We start from the raw sequence: 21269 nt of genomic DNA, 5'->3' as shown, positions 1-21269 counted from the left end.
CATGAATGGCTTTTGGACTTTTCTTATATCAGGCCATATGATTAATGTATAATTGGGAAATTATACTCAAGGTAAAATGGTTTAAATACCATAAATAGATATTAGCAAATAATGTTTATACTTCCGCAACTAAGTGCCTTTGATTAAAGTGTTCTTGAGACTTGATAAGTTTTATGATTATATATGTGACTTATGACTATATTATGACCAAAGCTGTTTATAGTCATGTGTCATTATTTAATTCCCAGATCAATTCAGTTTTCAAGTCTCAAGCATGATCAAAGTTGATTATATTGATATAACATTCCCTGAGTATTAATATTTGCATAAGAAATTTTATGCCTATAATAATAAGATGAAGAATTATTAATGTTTATTTTCATGTTAAGCTCTACTTTGTTTCTGCCCAAAGGTGATGCAAAGTAGAATGGTTAGTCTTGTCAAAATTATCAGTTAAAGTATCCCTATTGATGTTGTTTTGAATTTAGCCATAATTTTCTTGGCTATTTTAAGTGCCCTCAATAAGAGATGAGTTAAGCTCATCGATAGATTATTATCTTTTGTGAGGTCATAAATAATTATTGCGTGAATAAATGCAATAAGCTCCTATTAGAGAAGTCTTGATGATTATGAAAATGATGAGAAATCTGATAAAATTCTTATCTATTAATATCTAATGGGAGCAATCTAAAGAAATCTATCTCATGATCAATGCCAGTAAGGATCAGGGGGAGTGAATCCCTTTGTATAATTATGCTATGATTTTTCTGGCAATAATGGAGAAATTATTCTCAAAGCCTAAAGATTATAAGAAGGGTCATTAGAACCTTTGAGTTCATATCATTATGGTGTCAATCATAAAATATTATGATTGAAGCTCAAATGAATTTTCTGCTCATAAACTATTACGAGTATGATAAAAATATGGCATCATGAATATGAAAGTTTTGAGATGAAGTCCTTAAGTATTAAAAGAGAATCGGAGGTGGTTAATTGGAATTTATCCTAAGGTTTCATCCTCCATTCCAATAACGAAACAGTTGTTATGAAATTCTATCGAAATGTGACACTATCGCTTAGTTCACATTTCGAGGGGGAGAGAGTTGAACTTCCCATTAAAGAATGAAATGCTTTATCAGGTACGCTTATATGTATTGTGTATATTTCATTCTTCTTTGTGATGTTTTATGGATACAAAATGAAGTAAATTAAGAAATTATGTTATCAAAGATGTTAATATTAAGACATTTATGCATAAGTGAAATTATCTCTTTAAGTACCTGACTTTATTAAGATTATTTAGCTTCTATCCAATATTATTTAAAACATTTAATTAAATAAAAGTTTTTTAGTTAATGATATTAAGGGTTATTAAGAATGAGTGGTTGTTTTTTAAGACAAATAATTAAAGAATAATTAGATTTATCTTTTAATGCTAATGGTCTAAGTTAGCCATCTTTTAATAATAAGCCTCACATAATTGCCTCCCAACTAAGATATAAGTTTTAAGAATCTTTTCCATCTCTTGGAATGGAAGTTTGTAAGTTTCTAATATTTTTGTTAAGTTTCTCTTAATGGAGACAATGCCTAAATATGACTATGAAATGAAATAATGAAAGATACAATTTTTTTATGTTCATTATATAAGGTTCATGTAAAATAAGGAATTAATCATTATGATAAGATATATTAAAAGAAGTGCTTATTATTGAATATTACTTTGAGGGTATAAACATTTTAAGTGATGAAATAAAGTTCAATAAGAAATTTTGGATTAATCAACGTCTTGTTAACAATAAGCAATAGGGATATTGTATATTATAAGGAATGAGTTTTATCCTCAGGGAATTAAGTTTATTCTTGGTGGTATCCCTTATGTTGTTTGAATATTGAAATTCACCAAGATTGGTCCAGAAAAATGGGAGTATTAAGTATTATCCTCAAAAATTATGTTTACTCCCGTTAAGGGCAATAAGTTTTCTTATGTCGTGGCAGACATAAGTGATGTATATACCCGAGTTATGATATGCCCTTATATTTTAAAGATCGGGATATCTGGCAAACATACGTCCAGGATTGGACCCCTGGAAAATTGCTCAGAATGTATTGCCTTGTTAACATAAGTGCTAAAGAAGTTTTGTGCTATAAGTATAGCACTAAGGGATTACATGCTCACTTTTAAGGAAGTCTGGTAATCACCAAGTTATGGGGTGTTCAGACAATAATGTTTCTTAGTAAAGGTGCATTATAATGTCCACAAAAGTTGCACCCTTGTAGGGGGAGCCATATTGTGGAATGGCTTCACCCAACTCAGAACATCATTAAAGATGTAGATTATTTTGTGGCATGTTTAATCCCAAAAGCTGATATATGGGTTTTTATCCCTAATCCATATTATTTTGAGAAAATAAGGGATTTCTTAAGAAATTTATCCCGAAACTTATTATGTAAAGAGTGCAGTTTTATTCGAGTAACATGTCAAAGGGTATTGCCAGGCCCAAGACATTGTGAAAGAATCATTCTAGAATCAAACATTACATGTTTCAAGGCCTTAATGATGTATTAAGATTTTAAGTTTTAGTGCTCAACAAATAAGTATTAAAGACATAAGTGTTGAGCATTATGTGTTTAAGTTTGGTGCTTAGTATATAAGTGTTAAGATATAAGCATTAAGTGTTAAAGTGTAAGTGCCAAGCATCATATTATATTATAGTTTAAGAGGCTTGCCTTCACAATATTGCCGGCATAAAGATTAAAATGGCAGCCTATTATTCAGGGACAAAATTATAATTCTGGAAACATATTTGATTTTCAATTTTGAAGTGCACACATAAAGATCATGAGAATATATGTATGTATATGAAAAATAAACTGCACTCTGGGACTAATTGTAGCACCGTCTCCCCATGAGCCTAAGAGGAATCATTTTGATTTTGAACGGAAACCATGATCACTTAGTCCTGTAGTACTTAATTGACTGCAGTGATTGATTGGTCTGGTGTACCGTCTTTTGATAAATGAGTCCATAAGTTTTGTATAACGATAAAGAATAAGTTTTGGATCTCCTAAGTTAAAGAAGCTCATTTGATATAAGGTGGCATGCTATAGTAACTGGGTTCAATGGTACGTATAATTGACCATTGTAATCCTTTTATCTTGGTATGTCATTTTATTGAAAAAATGGACATATGAGTTTTAAGCCTCATGATCAAGGAGGAGAATGTTGGGTTGATCATGTCAGCAATAAGCATAGTAACAGCTGTGATTAGTAGCTATCAAAGAACAAGTCCAATTTGGACTTGTGCCCTTTGTTGGAGAGCCCTAGAAGACTCCAAAATGTGCTGTCCCCCATGGTGCTTTGCATATAAATAAAGAAGAGGTTCTTATGAAAGGGTGGTCTAATTTTTCACTGTCTTCCTCTACCCTAAGCTGCCCAACACAGTTACTGCAAATGAACTATGGGAAGGACAACCCATCCATCGACAGCAAGCTCTACAAGCCATCTCTAAGTCCAAAGATGGCATCCCAACCAAGGTTCACAATTTCGGCGGAATTTCGGCGAAATTCCGGTAAAAATTCCGTTTCCGCTAGTTACCGGGAAGAGAAATTTCGCTACTTTTCGGTGAATTTCGTTTCGAAATTCAAAAATTCAAAAAAAATTGTAAAAAAATATGATAAAAATATGATAAAAAACTAGGTGTTTTTTGAGCGAGTAGCACTTGAAATCGTTCAAATATAAGTTGATTTGGTTGGTTAAAATCACTAAATGAGTTCGGACCCGTTAACGATGAGTGGACCCGTTAACCCGTTAACACGGTAAACCTTATCTGGTCGTCAGCGTCACCCCTCACGATCGCCCGAGCCTCTTTTTTCCCCTCCACGGTCTCCTCTCTGGTCCCCTCCGCCGCCGCCGGCGATTTTCGCCTCCCCGCACCGAAATTTCGGCGGAAAGGCGGCGAAATCCGGGAGCGGTGTAGCGGATTCCGTTCCCTGGATGCGCTGTCGGAAGGGATCAGTAATCCGGGCGGATTTCGGTGCGGTTTCGGCGGAAAACCGGTGAAACCGACCGGATTTCGCCTCGGCTCCGGGAACTAAGGTATGAGAAGGTTTTTTTATGTTGATGCTTGTTGATGTCGATCTAAGTTAGTTGATTTGAGATTCTAGAGACCATGTGACATAGAAAGCATAGAAAAAATCAGTTAGTTGATATGTATGAATTTTTTCATGTTAGTCTCAATGTATGAATTGGTAGTTTTAATGAATTGTTAGTTTATGTGATATTCATGGGTTGTTAGTAGGTATTCATAAAAAAGAACATGAGTTGCTACTTCATGTGTTATTCATGAACTTACACCTTACTATTTTTCTGTAATTGTAGGACAATGCCAGACCTAGTGTGGGAGCATGGCCAAAAGATCAGGGGTGGTTTCAAATGCAAGTATTGCAGGGAGGAGAAGAGTGGGGGAGGAGCAACAAGGTTCAAAGAGCATTTGGCACATAGGGGGAAAGATGTGAAGGACTGCCCTTCGGTTCCAGCCGAAGTTAAGGCCTTCTTTAGTGAGCAGTTGGACAGGAACAAGGCTAGAGCTAAAGCAAGGGCCCGAGAAAAGCTGCTGAGGGACCAATCTGCAAGGGGGCCGCACATTGATCTAGAGAAAGAGGAAGGCCAGGGGCTCGACGAGGATGCAGAACTACAAGCGGCCTTACACCAGTCCCGCCAAGAGTATGAATTTATGCAGCAAGCTGGGCCACGATATGATAGGGGTGGCGGATCGGGATGTAGTAATCATCCTGATCGAGGGAGTGGTGGTGTAGGAGCAGGTGGTGGTGTTGGAGGCAGTGGTGGACCGCTGCCTTCGATGTTCAGAAGGAGCCAGTCACAAGTCCCCGAGAGGGTTAGGGACTACCATATAGGGTTGAGCAGTGGTCCACGGCAGCAAAGGATTGATACCGGCCCATGGACTGTCAAGGGGAGGACATCAAGAGAGCTTCTAGGGAGGGCATGGGCGAAGGCGTGCCATGCTGTCGGTATTCCCGGCCGGAAAGTCGATGACCCATACTTTAAAGCTGCGATCGTGGAGACCCAGAAACAAGGTAACAATGTATATTTTGAGCTACATTACATATCCTTCATTGTGATCTTAATGCTTTCTCTTCTATGACCGCAGGTGTTGGAATCAAAATACCATCAGGGAGGGAGATAGATGGAAAATATTTGGATGAGAATGTGAAGGAGATAGAGAAAGAGATAGAGAAGTGGAAGAACGAGTGGGATGAATGTGGAGTCACGATCATGTGTGATTCGTGGACGGGGCCTATGCGTAACTCGGTCATTAATTTCTTGGTGTATAGCGGTGGCACCATGTATTTCTTGAAGTCCATCAATGCGTCCGACAAAATACAGGACCATTAATACTTGTTGAAGGTAAGTCCATGTATCGAAGCATTGTTCTCACCTTGGCATAAAATATAGGACCATATGCATATCACATTGGCAATGTTGTGCAGGAGATACGAGCAGTGGTCATGAAAGTGGAGCCTCACAATGTGGTTCAGCTTGTCACGGATAATGGTTCGAACTACAAAAAAGCCTGCAAAATTCTCTGTCACGAGTTCCCTACCATTGCATGGCAGCCTTGCCTTGCCCATACCATCAACCTTATGCTGAAGGACATAGGGAAGTGGCCGGAGCATGATGCTTGTATTCGAAGCGCGCAACGAATTTGCAGCTGGCTCTACAACTCCAATAGTTTACACAGCATGATGAGGGAAGCCATCGGTGGAGAGTTGGTCAAGTGGAATGTAACAAGATTTGGGACCAACTACATGTTCCTTGAAAGCATGTATAAGAAGAAGGACCAGTTCATGACATGGTTAGTGTCACCTGAGTTCCGACGGTCCCGCCACTTCAAAAGTGAAACTGGAAGGTACATTTACGAATGCATCACAAGTCTTGAATGGTGGGCGAATATGGAGTATGTGATCAATGATGTTGAGCCTCTGTACATGTTTTTGAGATTTGCTGACACAGACAAGACACCTAATTTGAGTGAGGTGACAATGGAGTATCAAAACATGAGGCAGACATATGACAGCAAGTTCAGCAGTGACTACCCCTGGTTTGAAAAGATCATGGCTGTGATAGATGCAAGGATGACCACAGTGATGTCAGTCACATATATGGCCACTGCTTGTGCTCTTAACCCTTATGTGCAGTACAGTTTGGGCACATCACAGAAAGTTATGGCAGTAATGCGCAATGGCCTGGAGAAAATGTTGGATACTAATTCAGCAGCAATTGCATTGCAAGAATTTGAAATATTCAGGACGAAGCAAGGTGAGTTCTCTAGTGACATTGCTAGGCGAATGGCCATTGACCGGAAAACTTCACCAGCTGCTTGGTGGGCTACATTTGGGGGAGATACACCAGTGTTGCAAAGGGTCGCCCGACGCTTGTTGTCGCAGTGTGCAGCCTCTAGTGGATGTGAAAGGAACTGGAGCACATTTGCTTACATCCACACCAAACTGCGCAATAGGTTGAGCCACCAGAAATTGGACAAATTAGTCTTTGTGAACTACAACCTCCGCTTGCGTCTGCAACGTGCTACTAGAGGGGTCGATCCATATGACTATGATCCAGTTAGCAGTTTCATGGATCTTTCTTTGTACCGGCAGTCATCAGCAATTCAAGATTGGATGAAGCAATCAAGGTCCAATGGAGACCCAGCATTTGATGAAGACTCAGACTTCACTGACACTCCATTGCCGAGCCAGATGTTCACTGACATAGGCTCTTTTCATGGTCACGATGAAGATGTGGAGACATGGGCCGAAGAAACAATTGGGGACACACATCTGGGAAAAAGGAAGACTAAGATTGGTCCCGAAATGAGAAAAGGGAAGAAACCACGCACTGAGGAGGAGTTAGGTAGTGACGATACCACACCTGAGCCTAGTGGTGGTGAGGACATTGGTGGTGGTGGTGATGATGATGATGATGATGATGATGATGATGATGATGATGATGATGATGATGATGATGATGATGATGATGATGATGATGATGATGATGATGGTGATGGTGATGATGATGATGATGGTGATGGCAATGATGGCAACGAAAGTGGTGGTTATCGTATATCTCCTACTATAAGGTTCACTGGGGAGGAGGACTTCACCCATGCAACACAAGATACAGATCATGGAGCACCTACTTCACAACGACAAACAACATCGACAAGTCGACATGGTCGACAGGCCCCACTTGCATATGATGAAGATAGCTCCAACTCTGCCTCCAGTGGTCAGTACTACAACCCTTACAGTACTTCTCCCCCTGCAGGGGGCTTTCTGTGGCCACCACCAGGGGTGGTGAACCCGCCACTTCCGCAGGCAGTTGCAGCATTGCCTTATTTGGATTATCACGGCTACCTACCATATGGAGCTCCACAGTTGCAACATCACCCACCTACGTACGTGTATTTGCCACCAACAGACGAGCCGTATGAGGGACCACCGGGAGAGAGATTTGAGGACTAAAGAATGCAGGTACTTATCCTATCAACAGAAATTATCTATACGTTTTGCTTCATCTACTTATTTAATTTATTTCACATAAATATTTAAATGCAGAGAATATGCTACATGGATTATTCTGGACTATGCCTTTGCCTCTGTTGTATCTTTGGATTGTAATAATTCTAATGGACTTTGGATGTATTGTGTTCTATGTGTGGACTTTGGACATGAGTTATGTGTAATAATTGTAATGGACTTTGGATGTATTACGTTGTATGTGTGGACTTTGGACATGAGTTATGTGTTAAATGGTGTATTTGTCATTGTTTTGTGGAGTTATATATATGTTATGCATTATAAACTGTCAATATACACATAATCAGGGGAAATTTTGCCAAAATTTTCAATTTTTCCATATGTACACATCATTTTCTGTTAATTTGCATCATTTTACGGTGACAAAACCGAAATTTCGGTCAAAATTACCGAAATTCCGGTCGGAAAAACCGAAATTTCGGTCGGAATACAACGAAATTTCGTTTTTTCGAATTCAAAAACACTTTTCGGTCGGAATTACCGAAATTTAGCGAAATTTCGCCCGAAATTCCGTTTCCGCCGGATGGCGGGATTTGGTCCAAAAACGAAAAGGAGAACCCTGATCCCAACAGACCTAAGATGTGTTTGTTCTATGATCTCTAATCTATTTTGTGGTTCTATTCTTAAGCTAGTGATCCTATATATATATCTAACAGGAGGAGCGAATGAAATGCTCTCAGAGACGGTCAAGGACAAATTTGATGCTGACAAAACTGACTTACGACGTGTATAGACCTGTGGAGAGTGCCCAGCAAGAAAAGCTCCGCATGGACGGAGAAAACATGCACACAGGGAAAACGAAATAACGACGACGGATCAAATCACTGCCTTGACTCTGCCTTGACTCCAAAAGTGGAACGTTCAACCAAACGATGGAACCACGTTGTTGTTAACCAAGGTAAAAGGTTCATTGCATCTTGCTTTCAACTGCAGTTACATGCACATATATGTCTCTTTCTTTTCTTTTCTTTTTTGCGAGGATGTCTCTTTCTTTTCTATGTGACAATTATCTATATGTTCATTGCATCTGAAACGTCAAAACCTGGCTGTGTTTCTGAGCAATTATTATAACTGACTGTAAAAAGACTAAATACTGAGGTGGAGGAGAGAGAAGATGAGAGAGAGGAGAGGTGGGCTGCAAGCTTCCACCTCCAAAGGTACCGGCGACATCGTCGGCAGACGTGGATCCAAGAAATAATAGAAAAACTCAAAACGATTTGTTGTGCTTCTTGATTACCGCATCCGCTCACTCACTGCTCGGAAAGATGTGCCACCAGCTAGCGACACGATACTCGCTAACGTGAGAAATTTTTCGGTTTCTCTCACCGCCACATCAATCTAAGCTAGCGATATCGCCAACCGATGGACAAGGCCTAAGAGGCTAAGAGAGAAGAAATCTTGTGAGAGAAACATGTGGGCCTTACATTAATGATGAAGGACTAACTACTATACTAATTGGTTAGGAGATAGACTATAAGAATCCTTACACCCAATAGCTGACTGTATTATTATTAGTCTTGCTCCAAGAGGTTGCTAGTCAACGATAGATAGATGCATGCCAAGATAGCTATATTTTTAAGTCATTACATCGAGTTGGTAGGGTAGTACAACGTGTTGAAAAACGCTCTCGTCCAGCAAAAAAGGAAAAGAAAAAGTAAGCTTAGACACTCTAGTGGCATACTGACATTTAATCCATATAGACGACTAGTCACAAATCCGATCCATATATCTAGGTAAAAAACTCCTTGGCGTCAAATGCCAAACGCTAGCTGCCACTGTGTAACAAAATCCTGTGAAGCTATCTTCTATAGGATTTACATATTAGCACATATAATATAGCGAAAATAATATGTAAAAAAAATCTGCTGATGCTAATCAAACAATAGTGCAGTTTTTCAATGTTCTAATAATGTGTATGCATGAAATAAAGAGTACTTATATGCGTGTGTGGACGCGTGAGCTGACCAACCACTATTTGTTAATAAGCTGACCATGAATGCATGTCGACTTGTCGAGTGAACTGCATGTGTAGACTATCACTGATAACCAGCTGTACGCGTAGTACTGAGTAGGGAGATGCTAATCTTCAGTTTCCTGACCGTATTAAGAAGAAGAAAATTCAGACAATAATTATTTTTTAACGCTTTGATTTGTGGTTAGTGAGTTTTTTTTCTTGAAAATAGCCTTTTCTGGATGTGCAATGCTACTTAATTACATGCTCTCACATATCATTTTTCTTATGCCTGTTCTTTGAGTTGGCCAGTTGTGGATCTTATATGTATCAGAGGACAAATTATTCTACTTCTTCTTCTTCCACAAACTGAGAAAAGATTTACTGAAATGATAAAACGCACATATGTATGGTACCTCACAAAAAGCACACATGCAAATCTGAAGATAAATAATTTGCACAAGGGCAAGGAGATTTATCAATCACTCTTAAGCTACTACTTCTAACGTTGATCCTGAGGAGGAATTGAAACATGCGAGTTGACTTTATTTGCTAGCTATTCAGGTGGTCTTGCCTGAAAACAATAAGGAGAATTAGGAATCAACTCAGTTAGGCTTATATGCACCTAGAGATATTCTTGTTTTTAAGGTTAGGTCATGACTCGTGACCTAGTAACAGATATAAGATTAACAATTGCGTTCCATTGTACAAAGGTCTTTCGAAAAAGAATTTCCAGTGTACAGGAGGGCAAAATTGACCTTGCTGCTCTCAAGAAAGAATAGACATAATGGAACTAGTAGAGGTCCAGCAGTACGGAGTTGATCGACACATGCATATATGTTTACCCTAGGTGCGTCGACTCATGCAGTAATTATATATCAAGTACACATAATAAGGCCATGAGGGAATACCAGTGAAAATCCCAGTTAGAACAGTACACTTTCTGCAAATTGTCTGGAAAGTTGCGCATGTGCATGTCCGTTCAGTGCAGCAATCTCGGATTATCCTATGTCCCGGAGCAGCAGTTTCGTTAGTTCGGCCGTGCATGCATGTAGCCATGTAGGCTATGCAGACGACCCAGAAGTCACAAAACCATCTCCATAGTAGTTCTTCACCTGACCGGGCCATGTATATATGTAGTGGTTCTGGAAATGTTCCTGGTCAATTACAAGATTTCAACTTGTAAATTCTCATCAAATTCTCGGTTGGTGACGATTGAACGCATGCATGGAATGCCGGTGGGCTGTCTGTACAGGTGGCATGCCGGTGAGGTGTGGACACAGCTTGCCCAAGGGGACAAACTTTGCGTAGCCAAGGACCGCCTAAACTGCTAGAGAGTCTGTTTGAAAGAATTGAAACTGAATTCAGATTGCGTCCAACCATGGAAAACATTTTCAAGATGGACCGTCCGGGCAGCAGTCTACCGAAAGGCGCAGGCTACTTTTCAACGCGAGCCTTTTCGAGCCAGCTAGCTGATATAGATAGTCAGGCTCTCTGAACTCTATAAATCCAGCATTGCTCACATACTGCTCTTACCACCTTTGGCTGTGCTCCGACACTGCGTCCATCAGGAGCTCATCCTTTTGCATCCAACTGCTATTAGCCTAGCAACGACATCACATTCTAACTCCCAAGCTAGCTTTCTGGCTAGTATAGGCCAATCAAGCTCCATCCATGCCGGCAAATATGATCTCCAAGTACTGCATACAGCAATTCATTTAACTTTTTCTTTTTTTGAAAAGGAATTCATTTAACTTTTTCAGCTTATTTGTAGTGTAGGGGATGATAACTTGATAAGTGCATTCACAATTAGGGAACTAAATCATCCGATTGTCTCTTCCGTGTTCATTTTCCATGCAGGATCCTTGAGAAGGCTGTCCATCCACTGGATGTTATTGCACCTCATGTGAAAAGTGAAGGTACTGCGGCATGCTTACACCAAGACCACGGCGTGGCTGTTTCTATGTCCTCGTTGCATTCTTGATAGTTCATCATGTCTAACAACTTCCTTCATGCTACTACTACTACTACACTTCAGCTGCTCGGACCAGCGTTCTTCGCAATCCGAACATGGAAAAGCTTCAGAAGGGCTACTTGTTCCCGGAGGTATACCCCAACTTGACCCTTTGACAAGCTAGCGTAGTAATCTACCGTGTTATTTCACTAAAGCTAACGTGTGAAGTTGATCCTGATCCTCCCTCAGATTAGCAGGAAGCATGAGGCTCACCTGAAGAAGAACCCTGACGCTAAGGTCATAAGCTTGGGTATCGGTGACACAACTGAACCCATTCCAAGGGTCATAGCGTCGGCTATGGCTGAGGTATATATTCTTTGTTCTTTATTTGAAGCTTGAACTGTTCTTCTCTTTTTTCTCTGAACATGCAGGCATGGGAAAGGTTTAAACAATATAAAGCTACGTGAGGTGTTTTGATTGAAAAAATATTGTCAGTCTAATTGTATTGGGGGGGGGGGGATTCCCAATTATATTGTATAGTGACACATCTGGTGTTTCATCAGATATACTCCCTCCGTTTCAAATTATAAGTTATTTCAACTTTCTTGGAGAGTCACACACGTTATTGAAAAAAAAAAATCAGTAAGATCATATATAATTCATACCATAACGTCAAAGAGAGATCTAATCTCAAATTAAAGGCGAATGCTAAAGGTATTGAGCAAGACTGGGCGGGTGCAGGTCTAGCCGTGATGATTCGTTTGCAACTTTGGACAGAAGCTGCAACGACCGCGACCAGTCCCACTATACCGATCAAACTGCCCTGGACATAAATAACGGATATGTTGAGTCAGACTTGCTAAGTTTGCAACAAACTTTTTCAGAAAATTAAGTTGGGCATGTGAAGATAAATGGCAGTTAATGCAGTCTTACCCGCCATTATCCTCTTGAACACAAGAATAGAAGTAGTACTACTTTTTTGGCTACATACCTATATTTCCGAACCTGTTCTCTAATCCTCAACCAAAATAGTCGAGATGACCATTTTCCTAGCACTGAATTATTCCCTCCACTCCAAAATATATGCATTTCAAATTTATAGGTCAGACCATCTTCAGTTTAACTAAGCTTGTAGATAAAAGAATAACAACATTTAGGACATCAGTTAGTATTATTTATCTTCTATGAAATATAATTTCAATGTATAGTCCGAATTACACTCTCGAACTATCGCAGAAGTCCGATTTTCAACCTGCAACTATAAAATCGGATAATATAGGCCATCTAACTGTTAAAATTGGACAAATTTGGCCCTTTGGGTGGTTTGATTTTGTATTTCCAAAAAAATAAAGAAATATTAATTAGATCTAAAAACATCAAAACTAATTCATTGTAAATCAGAAAAATTTGAAACTAATATCAAATCTTTTTTTCTAAAAATGTAACCTATCTATTATTGCTCTATTTGAATCTTGGTTATTTAATAATAATAAACATAACTACAAGAAACCAAATATTATGAAAATAAAAAATAGGAAATGAACAATTGAAAAGTATCATGCCAATAGGTATGTTACATTTTTAGAAAACTTTTGATACCCATTTCACATTTTTCTAATTTAAAATAAATTACTTATAACCTTTTAGTTTAAAATTGAATATTTTAATTCTCACAAAATAGAAAACCACCTTCAAAACTACCTGAGGGGCCAAATTTGTTCGGTTTCAACAATTGGATGGCCTTTGTTATCCAGTTTTATAGTTGAAGATTGAAAATCGGACTTTATTTTGTTATAGTTCGAGGGTGTAAACCGGATTTTTCCCTTCTTAATACTCTTCTATATGTATACCTATTTCTAAAGCACGTAATGTTTCACCTAAATTTTTAGTTTTGTTCGCCTTGTGTCATTAACAGGTAGGCCTTAGTCCATCCCGTATGCGAGTCGAACCAGTCTTTCGTCCATGACTCGATTACGTAGATTCCTATAAGTTAACCCACTGGGAAACTATACGTATCTAATACTTTTACCAACTTTGTCTTTAGCCACGCGCGGACATATTTGCCTAGTAAACATAGTGAAATTTAATATAGTTTCCAAAACTAGAAATACTCATACTTTAGGACAGAGGGTATTTGCTTGTGCTGTTGGCCCTGCATGAGTGCTCTCTGCACAATTCCAAATCAGTTCTGCAACATGTTAACGTCATGTTCGTGTATCACCAGATTCTCACACGTTTCGCTTACATAAAAGAACTTTCGCCTAAACGTAGAAGAGACGAGAGGTGCCAAGATCCTTCTGCTCCACCAGTTGGAAAATTAGCTGAATGTACTGTGTCATTTGTTTCACATGCTGCAATTTTTCTACCGAGAAAACTCGGAAGATCCTTCCTCTGTCAAGGTTTTCCTCTTGTTCGAGACCCTGATGGCCAGGTGTACGTCACTGCAAGCACGTCATGGGCTCATGGCCTCCCCTGTTCTCGCTATTTTCCACACGTACTGCCATAGCATCTGTAAACTGACGTACGGCTCCTGAACAACCATAAAATAAATCATTTCAAATTTCCAAACCCGAGAGAGCATTTCCAGTTTCCGAATCATTTGTTGAATGGATGTCTTCGGCAAGCCAATATTTTGACAGCTGGGGACAAAAAGGGGCATGAGATTCGATGACTGCGACCCTTGAACAGATTTTAAGATTGTTTGGTAGATTTTGGTTGCGGGTTCATGCACGTCTGGAACTACGCACAGCCCAGTTTTCCTTTTTAAGTCAAGATTGAGCTACAACAATAATTGCACGGATTTGTTTAAATAGATTACCGATTTTGTGTCTTGGAATCAACTTTTTTGTCATGGGTGTTTGCAGTATGCACTTGCGTTATCCACTCCAGAAGGATATCAGGGTTACGGACCGGAGCAAGGTCAAATGGTAATGCAAAGAACCCTCTACACTTGAACTCTAAAGTGTAGTTAATCCTGCTACAGTTACCTGAAGCAAGCCCGTGTTTCAGTTCACTGAACCATGATCTGTTTGCTTCGCGAAAATGTGCAGAACCTGCGCAAGGTCATAGCTGACAAAGTGTACCCAAACATGGGGATAAAGGAGTCTGAGGTGTTCATCTCGGACGGAGCGCAGTGTGACATTGCACGACTGCAGGTATATTCTAGCTAGAGCGCGCAATTCAGTTTACTGATGATGAAATGTTTTGCGATCTCCACTATTGCTGCTCAAGATCTCACCTCCTTCTTCTTCCTCCTCCCGGCGCCACGCGCGCAGATGCTGTTCGGGCCCAACGTGACCATCGCCGTCCAAGATCCCACCTTCCCGGTAGGTGACCGTGATCTTGATCTGCAGCCAGCCAGCTGCTCGGTTCGCGCGCGCGCGCCAGTGACCGTGTTCTGATCTCCATGCATGTGCCGCAGGGCTACGTGGACAACGGCGTGATCGTGGGGCAGACCGGCGAGGCGGACGAGGCCGGCAGGTACGCCGGCATCTCCTACATGCGGTGCGCGCCGGAGAACCACTTCTTCCCGGACCTCTCCCGCGTGCCGCGCACCGACGTCATCTTCTTCTGCTCGCCCAACAACCCGACGGGCCACGCCGCGTCGGCCGCGCAGCTGCGGGAGCTCGTGGACTTCGCGAGGCGGAACGGGTCCATCATCGTGTTCGACGCGGCGTACGCGTGGTACGTGTCCGACGACGACGACGGCGACGGCAGCAACACCAACAGCAAGAAGCCGCGGTCCATCTACGAGGTGCCCGGCGCCCGGGAGGTGGCCATCGAGATCTGCTCCTTCTCCAAGTTCGCCGGGTTCACGGGCGTCCGGCTCGGCTGGGCGGTGGTGCCCGGCGAGCTCCGGTACGCGGACGGCTCGCCCGTGGCGCGCGACTTCGACCGCATCGTGTGCACCTGCTTCAACGGCGCCTCCAGCGTCGCGCAGGCGGGGGGGCTCGCCTGCCTCGCCACGGAGGAAGGCCGGGACGCCGTGCGCCGCGTGGTGGGCGTGTACAAGGAGAACGCGCGGGTGCTGGTGGACACGTTCGCGTCGCTCGGCAAGGAGGTGTACGGCGGCGCCGACTCGCCCTACGTGTGGGTGCGCTTCCCGGGGCGCCGCTCCTGGGACGTGTTCGCGGAGATCCTCGACAAGACGCATGTCATCACCGTGCCGGGCAGCGGGTTCGGCCCCGGCGGCGAGGGGTTCGTCAGGGTCAGCGCCTTCAACAGCAGGGACAGGGTGCTGGAGGCCGCCGCCAGGCTCAGGAAATACCTCGCCTGAGTCTGAGTGCCCAACTACACGGATCACGGAGCGCATAGCACTTACTCCGTAGTTATATATATAAACATACCGATACGTGATCAATAACATTGCTAGGCGCTGATGATGCGCTGAAAACTGTACTGGTAGTTATACTGGTACTCTTCAATCCGCAAAAATGCACGAGCTACACATGTATCTCCATTGCTTTATTTGAAACTACTTATAAGAGTAATTTCAATTTTTACACATTGCCTAAAGAACTCGATGTAGTGCTTCAAAAGCTCTGAAAAAGGAGGAAAAGATCTTACAGCCCCTTCTGTTTACATAGCTTGTGCTACACAGGTATGCACCACAGCTGTACAAGGATTCATTTTCAACCATGAATGGATCCATGACCCATACACAAAGGAAACTCAAGTTTATTCGGATCATATACCGAAAGATACTACCCAAGTTTTTTTTTGGGGGGTTCACAGCAGGCGCTTACAAGTCACTTTTGCTCAATTATTTTTCAACTGTTGCCAAGACCCCGCCGTTTTAGCCCTTCCTTTTACTTTCACTTTCTTCCTCGCTTTCCTCATCTTGGTTGAGGTTCAAGTGGTTCAAGTTCTCCTCGAGAGGTGGCAAATCATCGTCAGAATCGCCCTCAGATCCATCCTCGCTTTCCTCATCTTGGTTGAGGTTCAAGTGGTTCGGATTTTCCTCGAGAGGCGGCAAATCATCGTCAGAATCACCCTCAGATCCTTCCTCTTTGCTTTGGCGTGATTTTTCTGCCTCTGTGGTGCAAAATCAATGATCCAGAATTAGTTTAGTAATTTGCAGACAGAAGGATTGTGTAAAAGCAAGTTACTCGCTGAGATTATTACCATTTACAGGTGGCTTTGGAACACTCAAATTACTTGATAACCAGGAGTTCTGCACATTAATTATCTCAGATCCATTTTCACATTTGGAGTACGCTTTCAGGAGGTCTCTGCACATTGTTACAACAGAAGAGTGTGAAAACCTGACCTTTAAATGCATCATGTAAAAAAGAGCATGCCTATTATGAAGAATTCAGGCTTCATAATCTAACTGCTAAAGGTTTGACATGAGTAAATAATATTAGATGGTTGCAACAATTCAAATATATATCCAACAATAGGACCTCTATCCCTAACATGACTCTGTGCAGGCTTCCTTCTGAAATTTGTTGGATAATAGTGAAATGTCGTACGATGATAACAATGTGGTATTAGTGTATACAGAACAGTGTAGATTGTCTTTGGAAACATCCTTGGTACCCATTCAGCTTATGGAACAAAAGAAGAACTTCATCTATCTAGTTTTTGTTTGCAGATTGGCCAAAATGATTCACACATTCATTATGTATCATAAACAAGCAACTCAATGTATGAACAATTCAGTAAGTCCAGAAATTTCAATATGACCTACATATGATACTTTAAATATTCCATTGGACTTACCTGTTTAGTGACAAGAATGAGTGACCCCACTTGAATTTCCCAAGCAGTAAATGTCCCGTGTCTTCCTCCCCACTGCAAATATGTAAATAACATAAGCTGACACCTCGTGATAATTAACCTCTGCACTGGACTACAAGTTCATGCCAGAAACATATTCAAAAAACAGTACAAGGCAAACAAATTTTTTTTTACCATATTATGAGGGCTGCTGATAATGCTTCCACACAAGACAGTTCACATGGGCGGCCATAGTTCACAGGGTTTGCTGCTACCAACCATGGCACTGCAAACATCAAAATGAACCATAAGATCCATTTAACAAATACAAGTCTGATTCATAATATATATAGCACACAGAATAGGACCGACTTAGTTGCATAGGCTCTCTTGTTTTTATAGGTGGGACCATATTTGGATACAGGAAAACAAGAAATCAACTTTATAAGAAAACACGTAAAAGTCCCAATCCGAAATGGAATTGTACAGGCTCAAACTTTGAATTCCAGTAAATTTGACAAAAATGATCAGATTTAGAAATAAGGAATAACTGCTTTTATACTATACCCAGTCATTTTACAGTAGTGGATCATTCGTATGCTGTTGGCCTGTTACTAAGACTCAAGCAGAACAGATAAGACAGTAATACCAAGGGGCCACATACATAATCATAATGACAATCAATAAACATAAAAGGTGCAGTTTCTTATCGAAGTCATTTAGATATAATTATCTTACAGAGGCGAGGAGCACCACAGCGGAGTTTCACAAAAGGGACGTCACTTAAACGTGCCCAGGAACAATCAACCACAGCCAATCCTTTTCTCTGCACAATATGATGATCTGCCTTGGATACACATTGTGTCCCAACAGGGCTGAAAGAAAAAAGAATGAAAACAAGCAGCAAAACTAAAGGTGTATCTCAAAGATAATTTTCCAGAAGTAATCTTTAGTTTGTTTTTGTTTTTTAACGTTTAAATACATATAGCTAATAAAAATACCTGAGAACAACACCACCAAAACCATTGGTCACCCGTAACTCCTGTAAGAAAAAGAACAATCTTCTCAAGAACGGCTAAATTTTTTGTAGCTGAGTGCTGGCGTTGACAAAATGTGTGTTCTCAAGAGTAAATTCAACACTATTTTGAGCAGAATGAGCTTGAAGAATATTGTAATTTCAGATAATTCATACGCCTATATCCATGTGTATGGAGAATTTGTACCTTTTCATTTATTTTGTCAGTTTTAGCATGTACGTTGGTTCTGATTATATGAGAAGGGTTTGGATACTGGTGAACCAAGTAGCGTGTTACCTTTAGAAGCCCAAATCTTGAAAGCTTACGACCAGTACACCTTTTAACATCACATTGCCCAAAGTCCTATACAACAACAAACACGCGAGCATCATCACAAATGTCAAATGAGCACCATATGATTACATATGAAATATTGCACCTACCCACATTGCAAGCTGAATTCTCGAACCTTTAAATTCCTCTTCGGTATCTTCTGTATAAAAAAGCAAAATGATATTCACAACAATAAGCTTTAAGTTTTGACTTCTAAGGGATGATGTAAACTGTGAAGTGATTTCATGAAGCTGGTGAATCCTTAAGGTGGATTTGACAATTTATAGTTGAATGATATGATGTAGCATATGAAAGAACTTCAGCCATGTTTACTGTTATGTTTGTTTCAAATTGAAATATTTGATAGCTGAGACATTTTCTTTTCATGTAAAGGTATCTCAACATCCTACAGTAAATTATCAGTTCTAGTACATGACTACACATGCCCAATCCACAGAATATCCAAAAATACTAGAAAAACGTGTACCTTCGTGCCTTGGAAGTGATGTCCCAGGACCATCATCCCTGAAATTGAAGATTAAAAGTGTGGATTTACTCCATTTGGAAAAAAAAAGAGAGAAGATACTAATATATAATACAACAGTGAACAGTACATATTAGATCGAAGTGCACAATATCCGCCAAATAACTCCAAAAAATGCATATGAAGCAGTGAAATGAAACACTTGGCAAAGAAGGACCAACTATTTCTAAACAAAGAATCATAAAGAAAAAAACTACAGACCGGTAAAATTTAGTGTAGGCAGAGATCAACAGGTAGAGTAGATATTACCAGGAGGCTTCTTGCTTGTTGCGGCGTGAAGAAGACGACGACGAGGATCCGCGGCCACGCCTGTTGCGATTGTACCCCATCTTAAACGGCTTCCCAGCGGGGGAGCGGCGGCGGTTTTGCTCGGCTCAAGAGAGGGGTTTTAGACTTGTGAGGGTGCAGCAGGTGGGGCGGGATGCTTACCGCCGCGCCGGGAGGGTGGTGGCTAACTGGCTATCCTGTTCTGCGGGTTGCACAGTCGCCCACAAGTCAGTGGCGGGCTCAGGATTTGAGACTAGGGTAGTCCTGGATAAAAATTTTTAAAGTGCAGTACGGTATAATCTAGTAGCAATTCGATAACAATATCATATATAATAACCAAATTTACAATAATATTATAATATAGCTAACAAGGTCAATAATATAGCTAAAAAGGTCCCATAATACGCTAAATTCAAAAATGTTTTCATTCTTCATGGCCAAACATCCTGATAACACACGGAAGCAATACAAATGAATGCACCAATGATTCAATTATTCACTTAATATCTGAATTTATAAGTGACGTTAATATGGAATTGTGTGAGAGAAAAAGCAATACACACCAGTGAGGGGGCTGCAATCGAGCAATGGAGATCGTAGAATTGGGGATGCTAGATGCCAGAACCCGGAAAGGCTGTTGGCTTGCTGCGGCTGGTGCTCGTGGCCCTGCCGCTCGCGGTGCGCGTGCAGTACCCACGCACGTTGGGGTGGCCGAGCAGGAAGCGGTGGGCGCTGCCAGGTGACCGCCGGGTGCGGGCTGCGGAGCTGCGCCGAGCGGCCGGGGTCAAGGCGCGGGCCTGCCCTTAGCAGGCCAGCTCCTAGCACGGGTCCGCCGGATTCGAGGGGCAGGCGACGAACGGCGTGGGACGAGGGCGCGGGCCGGCGGTGCAGCCACACACATAGGCGGCCGGCGGAGGCGCGAGCGGTCGGTGGCGGCGCAGCCCCACGCGGAAGGTGCAGGGTATAGGGTGGGACGGGGCATGGCCGCTGGCCGCATGGGCTGCCTGTCGACGATTTGGGCTTGGGTTGGATTGTTGGGCCAAAATGTCTAAAAACTCAAAAAAAAATTGGCTAAAATTTAGGGTAGTCCGGCCTACTACACTACCCTTTAGGCCAGCCACTGCATCTCACCCCAAGATCACATGGAATGCTTGTGTTGTATTGCACATCGCATTGCAGAAAACCCGAGCATGCCATGGCCAGATCGCGCACAAGTCCGCCACGAGAAGCCAGGTGCCTGCGCATCCCTTCCAGCGCTGCTAGCCCTGCGGTGTCAGTGTCAACATTTGCGAGGGAGCTTGAGGAATAGATCGAAATACAATGAGACGGAGCTAGCGCTTGATCAGGGAGAGGGGAAGCTGACCGACCATTCACAGTTACAATTGGCGCCAATCATCTCGTACTCTGGCTCTAGGGGGAACGGCCGAAACGGCGGCGGTGAGATCTCCATGTCTAAAATCAAACTGGGACAGCATATAGGGGGCGAATATGAAAATCAAACCTGGGATGGATCCGCCATTGAAGATAGGTAAAAGAAATCCAGTCTGTAGAGCGCGCGACCAAAAAGGCATCAAACAAAGAGCTAGCCAATATATCCTGAAATCTCCACTTCTCCTAGCTAGCTGGCGTAGTGAGTGCATGACGCACTAGCTAGCGCTTCTATCACTACAACCAGAAAAGCAGCGGCACCCCTACGGCTACGGGCCGGTGTGTTCTGCATCTAGGCCGCCGTGTTATTATCTGTGTTCAGTTAATACACCCTCTATTTTTATTTACATATCGTATTAGGTTTGTCCTAAAAACAATTTGAATAACTTTGATAAGTCTATAGAAAAAATATTGTAACAACTATATTATCCAACCTATGCA

General features: G+C 41.7%; 4 protein-coding genes across 6 annotated transcripts; 3 read left to right on the top strand and 1 right to left on the bottom strand.

Annotated features, from left to right (window-relative positions):
- The first annotated feature begins 4859 nt into the window (after positions 1-4859).
- LOC120648232 lies at positions 4860-5413 on the top strand. Its single transcript, XM_039924966.1, has 2 exons — positions 4860-5094; positions 5169-5413. Exons 1-2 carry the CDS (start codon positions 4860-4862, stop codon positions 5411-5413), a joined length of 480 nt encoding a protein of 159 aa, XP_039780900.1.
- Positions 5414-5760: 347 nt separating this feature from the next.
- On the top strand, positions 5761-8347 carry LOC120648231. The gene is made up of 2 exons (XM_039924965.1): positions 5761-6928; positions 8271-8347. The coding sequence occupies exons 1-2, from the start codon at positions 5761-5763 to the stop codon at positions 8345-8347; spliced, it is 1245 nt and encodes a 414-aa protein (XP_039780899.1).
- Positions 8348-11091: 2744 nt separating this feature from the next.
- On the top strand, positions 11092-16089 carry LOC120646999 (aminotransferase ALD1 homolog). Its single transcript, XM_039923587.1, has 8 exons — positions 11092-11262; positions 11426-11484; positions 11604-11671; positions 11769-11885; positions 14384-14446; positions 14570-14674; positions 14795-14845; positions 14941-16089. Exons 1-8 carry the CDS (start codon positions 11240-11242, stop codon positions 15793-15795), a joined length of 1341 nt encoding a protein of 446 aa, XP_039779521.1. The 5' UTR covers positions 11092-11239; the 3' UTR covers positions 15796-16089.
- LOC120647001 (18S rRNA aminocarboxypropyltransferase-like) lies at positions 15963-20334 on the bottom strand. Of its 3 annotated transcripts, none has more exons than XM_039923588.1 (11): positions 19964-20334; positions 19383-19602; positions 19077-19114; positions 18700-18749; positions 18554-18619; positions 18242-18282; positions 17979-18115; positions 17436-17526; positions 17244-17315; positions 16644-16750; positions 15963-16553 (listed from the first exon to the last, which is right to left on the bottom strand). In XM_039923588.1, exons 2-11 carry the CDS (start codon positions 19460-19462, stop codon positions 16315-16317), a joined length of 921 nt encoding a protein of 306 aa, XP_039779522.1. In that variant the 5' UTR covers positions 19463-19602; positions 19964-20334; the 3' UTR covers positions 15963-16314. The 3 variants fall into 3 exon arrangements, with proteins under 3 accessions (XP_039779522.1, XP_039779523.1, XP_039779524.1); XM_039923589.1 differs by having other exon boundaries at positions 19383-19597; positions 19964-20327; XM_039923590.1 differs by having other exon boundaries at positions 18700-18746; positions 19383-20095.
- Positions 20335-21269: the final 935 nt, after the last annotated feature.

The sequence above is a fragment of the Panicum virgatum genome, chromosome 9K (genome assembly GCF_016808335.1).
Source record: "Panicum virgatum strain AP13 chromosome 9K, P.virgatum_v5, whole genome shotgun sequence".
Classification (NCBI taxonomy): Eukaryota; Viridiplantae; Streptophyta; class Magnoliopsida; order Poales; family Poaceae; genus Panicum; species Panicum virgatum.
The sequence above is the reverse complement of the archived record's forward strand: the minus strand, read 5'-3'. Positions and strand labels throughout refer to the sequence as shown.

Excerpts from the sequence above, each read along its gene's own strand:
- LOC120648232 (XM_039924966.1), top strand. The coding sequence starts at position 4,860 with ATGTTCAGAAGGAGCCAGTCACAAGTCCCCGAGAGGGTTAGGGACTAC. Across the intron at positions 5,095-5,168 it reads CGTGGAGACCCAGAAACAAG|GTGTTGGAATCAAAATACCA; the intron begins GTAACAATGTAT and ends CTATGACCGCAG.
- LOC120648231 (XM_039924965.1), top strand. The coding sequence starts at position 5,761 with ATGATGAGGGAAGCCATCGGTGGAGAGTTGGTCAAGTGGAATGTAACA. Across the intron at positions 6,929-8,270 it reads ACGCACTGAGGAGGAGTTAG|GAGGAGCGAATGAAATGCTC; the intron begins GTAGTGACGATA and ends TATATCTAACAG.
- LOC120646999 (XM_039923587.1), top strand. The coding sequence starts at position 11,240 with ATGCCGGCAAATATGATCTCCAA. Across the intron at positions 14,447-14,569 it reads GACCGGAGCAAGGTCAAATG|AACCTGCGCAAGGTCATAGC; the intron begins GTAATGCAAAGA and ends GAAAATGTGCAG. Across the intron at positions 14,675-14,794 it reads GTGACATTGCACGACTGCAG|ATGCTGTTCGGGCCCAACGT; the intron begins GTATATTCTAGC and ends CCACGCGCGCAG.
- LOC120647001 (XM_039923588.1), bottom strand. The coding sequence starts at position 19,462 with ATGGGGTACAATCGCAACAGGCGTGGCCGCGGATCCTCGTCGTCGTCT. Across the intron at positions 17,527-17,978 it reads CTGTGGTGCTCCTCGCCTCT|TGCCATGGTTGGTAGCAGCA; the intron begins GTAAGATAATTA and ends TGATGTTTGCAG. Across the intron at positions 16,554-16,643 it reads TCCAAAGCCACCTGTAAATG|AGGCAGAAAAATCACGCCAA; the intron begins GTAATAATCTCA and ends TTTGCACCACAG.